Raw genomic sequence first — 6,800 nt, 5'->3', positions numbered from 1 at the left:
CGTGCTTCCCTCGTCCCCCTGCCCCCATCCGGATCCGAGGCTTTTGTTTCTCACATTTCCTCGAGACGCTATTAAAATGCATGGACTCATCGTTACTAAATAAATGAATGACTAGGAACTTTTTTCTTGGCTGTTAACCTTTAGGCCACTGTCCAGTGAAGTTCTCAAAGGCACGTGAACCCAGCATCTCACGTAAAGGGGCCAATCCACATGCAAACAACCGAAACGTGGACATTATTTCCCAAACTTGTCGTGTTACGGGGACACTTTGGCATTTCTCAGAGAAACGCTTTGCAGGGCCCTCCAAGGGCGGGCCGCGGCGCCCCACGCGGCCGCAGCGCTCGCTCCCGCGTCTGCAAGGCGCGAGGAGGGGGCGAGGAGCTGGCCGCCCCGGGCCGAGCGGAGCGGGACCTCCGGGCGGCGACGCTCTGGCCCGAGCTGGCTCGTTGGTTTCCGCGCGGCCGCTCGGGCCCGCGCGGTCCAGTCACCAGGGGGCGCGCTGGCCGGCGCCGCGGATCTCCGAGCTGCGCGGCCCGACTCGCGTCCGCCATATTGGATGCCGCAGCCGCTGCTGCCAGCGCTTCCTCCTCCGTCTTCGCTGTGCGCTGCTGGTTCCTGCGGCCCGAGCGGCGGGGAGGTGAAACAGGAGTCTGACGAAGGAAGAAGAAGGAGGGGGTGGGGAGTGTAGGGGACGGGGCTAGAGGGCGGAGGACCGAGACCGAGCGGGGCTGAGAAGAGAAGGCGCCGCGGCCCAGCCCCTCCCCCGCCCGCTGCCGACCCGCCCCGGCAGCGCCTGTGTTCCCCAGACCGGCGCTCCGCCCGCCCTAGCGGCCATGCCGGAGCCTCGCTGCCCCTGAGGGAGTCTTTCCCTGCCAGTGCTTGCCCTTCCGCTTCGGCCCCAGGGTCGCAGCGGCCGGGTCTCCCGCCGGCGCCCCTCCTCGCGGCGGCGCCGCCGCCCGCGTCTCGCTCTTCCCACCCAGTGCAGTGGCCGCCGCCTCTTCCGCCGCCGGGCTCGGGGCCTCCGCACCGACAACATGGAGGCTGTGAAAACCTTCAATAGCGAGGTTGGTATTGCAGTCTAGCTTCCCCTCCTACCCATACCTCCCACCGGGACGAGGCCCGCGTGAGCCGGGTGGGTGCGGGCCTGCAGGATTTCCCAGGGTGGGGCGAGTGGCGGCCTAGCTGTGTCGGGGAGGAGGGGGAGGGGTGTTTCTCTGCCCCGCGCCCCTCCCCCGAGTCCGAGGGGAGGGCTGGGGGAGGGCCGCCCCGGGGCGGAGGGAGGTTCCGGTGTCTCCGGCGCCCTATTGAGTGGCTTAGGGGTTGGAGGGAAGGCCCCGTTGGGCCCTCCCCCGGAGGCTCCTGGCTGGTCTCTCGGGGTCAGTTCCGCCGAGGCCTGGCCCGCCCACCTCTTTCGTGGGCTTGCGGGATGTTAACTGCACGCCGGACGTCGCTGCCCAGACTTCCCCGGGGTCCTTAATGAGGCAGGCACCGATGAGGGTAGTACAGGAAGGGAACCTAACAGGGGTGATGATCTATGGTCACGTTGTACGTACTGTTTATATTTGAGATACTGTTGGCTAGGTAACCTGCCAGCTAGGGACTTACGCTAAGAGAATGGTTGATGGGGACGCAGGATTGTTACTTGTCCCTCCTCTCATCATTAGGGCATAAAGACACAAATGGTAGGCAGAGGTCTGTGCTTCAGGAGAGGGAAGATGTTGGGGAAGCCTTTCCCACGGGCTCATTCATAATGTCAAATCTAACACTAGATTTTAAAGCAGGCGTCCAGTTTTCACTATTTAATTGAATTCACTAGTCTGAAAGGAGACAGGTTTTAATAAAGTACGTTATTTTTTTTTTAAACTCCGACGTAAATAGATCTTAATGCAAACATTAAACATAACGAACACCTATCTACATAGCCAGAATTATCCTTATCTGTCTTGGAAAGAATTTTAATGTGATGTTAACTAAAGTCGCATGAATTTTATGAACTTCTGATGCGGAAGTGCTGGTACTCTATTCAATAGTGTCATTAACAAAATCTTAAATATTCACCTTTTAAAATACCAGACATGTTACTGTTGATAATATGAAGAGGATAATGCTTTTTTTAAAACTGTCTTACATTTTTTTTTTCTTTTATTTCTTCTTCCTTTTCTTTTTTTTTAGAATTGGCATTTGGGAAGCTTAGCAAAGAGGCTAAATAAAAGTTAGATAACATTCGTGTGAGTTGGGCTCTCCATATTACAGTACACAGCAATGACACAGATGAAAACAAACTTTTTTTTTTTTTATAAAGGATTTTCTTTTTTGGTATTGGATTTTCTTTCTCTTTTTTAACCATTTAATAAACAGAGCGGTAGACTTGGAAATCTTTTTTCCATTTTATTTATGAATTGACAGCTAATAACTACAAAATTTGGTTCTTTCAGCAATACTATGTAGTGCTTAAAATCTAAAAGAAAAAAATATTGGTACTGTATGTTCCAATTTATTGCTAATAGTTTCTCAGCTGTGCGGGAAAGAAAACAGCTCTATGTAGCCTTTTTATTTGGTACATACTGTGTTACAGCACTATGGAATGTTAAAGTTTTAAGAATTACATATTTTTAAAAAAAAGCCTTTCTCTTATTTCCAGTGCAGTGATTTGACTTACCCCCACCCACACTTTTTTTTTTTTTTTTTCTAAGTTTATTTTTTTAGTAATCTCTGCATCCAACGTGGGGCTAGAACTCCCAGCTCGGAGATCAAGAGTCACATGCCTTTCTGACTGAGCCAGCCAGGTGCTCCTACCTCACCCCTTTTTGATGGGTGTTTCTTCTGTTTGTCTAGGGGTTTCCTAATATATATCTTCCCTCACTGCAGCACCCCCCCTCCCCACAAAATTTTGAATAGGATCCCTCATGTGATAGAGTAAAGGTGCTAACTACACTATGGTTGTCACAATAGAGCACAGTGGAATAGAAATGGTATATCAGTTTTTCAATTTAGTATTGCCATTAAGGATAGGGGGCCTAATATTTACATGGCTAGCTGTATATTTAACCTGTTTTCTCATCTAGTCTTTACAGGAATTTGAAATTGGCAGTAGTAGTTCCATTTTAGTGTACGTAGCGCGCTCCCCTTTCTCCCTACGGATTTCAAAGAAGTTAGAAAATCTTTCAACTTTTATTTACTAATCTGCTCAAACTTCACCATGTTTGAATGTGGAGTTAGCTTAAAAATAGCAATATGGAGTCATAGAGTGTTGGGGGAGGGAAGTACTGTCAAAAAAGATTCAGAGGAATATACTTTTTGTTTTAAACACAAAATACATAATCTTTTTTTCTGATTTTGAATATAGTTTCTGCGAATGTAATGCTTGCTGTTGTAGTAATTTTGTTACAAGCAAGCATATAGTCATGGGAAATAGTTCAGTAATGAATATTTTCCATTAAATCATGTATCGTAAAGGGTAAAAATAAAAAAAGAATCTTGAGTTATAGTATTAGGAGAAAAGGATGTTTTAGAATGTTTACTTATAGTGAATTTGGCTTTTAAAGCCTGATTTAAAATATGCTTAGGTTTTATGGCTTGCTAATTCTCAGGTTATTATTATTTTTTTAAGTTTATTTATTTTGAGAGAGAGAGAGCATGTGTGGGAGAGCTGGAGAGGAGCAGAGAGAGAGGGAGAGAGAATCCCAAGCAGGCTCCATGCCGTCGGCACAGAGCCCAACGTGAGGAGCTCGATTTCACAAACTGTGAGATACGGCCTGAGCTGAAACCAACAGTTGGACCCTCAGCTGACTGAGCCACCCAGGCACCCCAGTTCTCAGGTTTTTTAATATTGACCCCCTTCCAGCATTGGCTTGAAAATAGGGACATACAGTACCAGAGATTTGAAAGTTAAGAATATTGATTTTTTTTTTTTAAGATTTTTAAGTAATCTCTACATCCAACGTGGGGCTTGACATCACAACCCTGAGATCTAGAGTCACATGCTCTATCGATTGAGCCAGCCAGCCAACCCAAGTTAAGAATATAGATTTTTAATTTACAAACCATGGATGAGTTTCAGTCTGAAAATTCATGCCTTATGCATCGTGTTTCTGAATCATAGTCAACAGGTGCTGCTGCCCCCACCCCTACCCACCATAATCTGTCAAAGGGAGTCTGTGCCCTCTCCTTCCCTGTGTTCAAAATCACTGTCAGAAGATCCTTTATGTGGTAAATTCCTTAGTTATCTTGAGTTCAATGAGATTGAGGTCTAAGAACTGATATTTAAGTGCCCACTGTGCTAGTTTTGTGAGAAAGCCGTCATTTACAGATAAGCGTCATCATTGTGATGAGTTAATCCCAGGAGCAGTAATGTCAGTTCTGAAATGATGAAAGAAAGTTTGTCCACATTGGAATATAAGATTCCCTAAGAGTCAGTGCTTGACCTGGGCAGTTAACTGAGAGAATTATTACCATTACAAGTATTGTAGTTGTAGCTGCTCCGAGATGGTGTCATACCCTTGTTACGGTGGTTTAGAGTTCTCACTTCAGTGAAAGGGGACTCGTTGGTCTGCTTAAATTCTGTTAACTATTTTAGGACCACAGCTGATTACTGGAATGCGGCAGTTTTATGTGAGCTGTCCCTAAGAATGCCACTGAATGGTGGTCATTGTGGTAGGGTTATTACTTTGTTTTTGAAAAGATGAAAAAGACTAGCAATGCATAACTCTTTCCTCAGAAAATCATAACTTAATTGGAGAGGGCACTTTCATGATAAAGGAACTCTTTTTTCAAATAATTTTTTTATTTATTTTAATGTTTATTTTTTTAAGAGACGGAGAGACAGAGTGTGAGTGGGGAAGGGGCAGAGAGCGAGAGGGAGACACAGAATCCGAAGCAGGCTCCAGGCTCTGAGCTGTCAGCACAGAGCCTGATGCAGGGATCCAACCCACCAGCCGTGAGATCATGACCTGAGCTGAAGTCGGACGCTTAATGGACTGAGCCACCCAGGCGCCCCCATGATCAAGGAGCTCTTAAAGTAATACATGGAAAATATAAGCATCTGTTATGCACTGGCTATACTTAGACAAAGTAATTAGAGGAAATGAATTTTACTTGTGTGTTGGATTCTTTAAATTTTTAAGGACTTATTATACTTCAACAAGTTAACATTAATACTTTAACATAATCAAATACCAGTTAGTGATCAGTTTTTTCCCCCTAGATTCTTTGTATAGCTTGTTGAATTACTATAGTTGTTTTTTCTATCATGATCCATTTCTCTTGCTGCTCAGAAAAGGCTGAGTGGGATAATAAAGAACCAGATATGTAGATTTGAGATGTGTCCAGTAACTTACCACAATGCAAATTTTGGATTTGCCTTGGTTCATAAATTCTGAAATGGTTCTAGTACCTTTTATCATCTTTAGGATGCCTAAATTCTTGGTGTGTTTTGTCCTTAGGATCCTTCAGTTAGTCAAGATTAGCAGATGTAGACTTTTAAGAGTAACGTTAACACCTAGGACATTTTCCTCTTCTGTGTCTTGTCTTTCACACTGAAAGTGAAGTCCCATCTCTGTTTTATTTCATTTCCAGTTTTGTTTCCATAGTGTTCATTTGTCCAACTATAGGACTTTTTATAATCTTCCCACCAGTATCTAGTAGTAGACATGGGATGGTGAACAGTGGAAAAGGTAGAGGGAGTAATAAATAAAAACGTGTGAATTTTGTTTTTATTTGTGTATTTTTCTTTTGTCTGTGGTTCAGGAAAGGAATTTTATGTGAAGCAACCAGAAGACATTGCATTTTTGTTTCATTTTCACCTACCAGGGAATCTGTCTCCTATTTCCTTTCCTTTCCTGTTTTAATCCTTTCCTTTCCTGTTTTAACTTTCTAGTGAGTACTTTGGTTAATTGTATCAATCAAGCCATCTTTTTTGTTTCCACGCTGTGAAACTCTCTTAAAGATAGGCATACTTAGTGTTATAAAGGGAGGAACCCTTCACTAACGCCTCCCTGCTCCAGTGGTTTAGATTAGGGTTTTTCACCCTCAGTACTATTGATGTTTTGGGCTGGATAATTATTTGTTGTGAGGAGCTGTTCTGTGCGTTATATGAAGTTTGGCAGTGATCCTGGCATCTACCCACAAGGTGCCACTATTGTGACAACCAGAAATGTCTGCACATTATCAAATGCCCCTTGGGGAACAAAATAGACCTTGGTTGAGAATCACTGATTTAATTCCCATTACATGATCTTAGAAAACTGTACTTTCACTCTTAGTGATTACTGTAAGTAATATAATAATAGTTTTTCCTACCAGACGATAAGTTTCATGAGGACAGTGACCATATATTTTCATTGCCTCATATCCTCAGTACATAGCACAGTACCTTAATACATAGTGTGTGTCAAATAAATACTTCTTGAATGAATGAATGAGTGGTATTCTATGGACTGAATGACCTGGATCAAGGTAGTTAACATTTCTGGACATTTGGTTTTCTCCTATGTAAAGAAAATGATTGATTTGAGATATTTAGGTTTCCTGTTAGAAGATTCTTTGATTAAATATAAAATTAATGTGGGGGTAGACATTTTTTAATTGAAACTCTGATCTGTTTGTAATGTTCAGTTTACTAAGGAGAGATCATTGGGAGGGGACTATTCCATTTGAAGGTTCTAGATTAAGCTTCATTTTTTGATTATGCTGTTTCCAAACCTTTTTTTGCTTTACTGTTTTTCAGTTTAAAGCAATGTATGATAAAAGTTGTGGGGTTTTCCCTTATATTATTTTGAAAATTTAGAAAACAAGGATAATGG

The 6,800-nt window shown here is 43.6% G+C and overlaps 1 protein-coding gene across 9 annotated transcripts in view; it reads left to right on the top strand.

Annotated features, from left to right (window-relative positions):
* The first annotated feature begins 493 nt into the window (after positions 1 to 493).
* The window catches only part of SCAF8 (SR-related CTD associated factor 8), a 205,132-nt gene continuing 198,825 nt past the window's right edge, over positions 494 to 6,800 (top strand). For 7 of the 9 annotated variants that reach the window (XR_008422840.1, XR_002070812.2, XR_008422839.1 and 4 more), the window contains exon 1: positions 496 to 1,064. Coding sequence is in view for 3 of the 9 variants with exons in the window: in XM_019412646.2 (XP_019268191.1) it covers positions 1,035 to 1,064 (30 nt within the window). In the remaining 6 variants the exon portion in view is untranslated. Of the gene's footprint in view, positions 1,065 to 6,800 lie in introns of all 9 variants that reach the window. The other 2 variants (XM_019412650.2, XM_019412648.2) reach the window with 2 other exon arrangements.

The sequence above is a fragment of the Panthera pardus genome, unplaced genomic scaffold (genome assembly GCF_024362965.1).
Source record: "Panthera pardus isolate Hobbes unplaced genomic scaffold, ASM2436296v1 HiC_scaffold_17, whole genome shotgun sequence".
NCBI lineage: Eukaryota > Metazoa > Chordata > Mammalia > Carnivora > Felidae > Panthera > Panthera pardus.
This window is presented reverse-complemented; position numbering and strand designations above follow the sequence as displayed.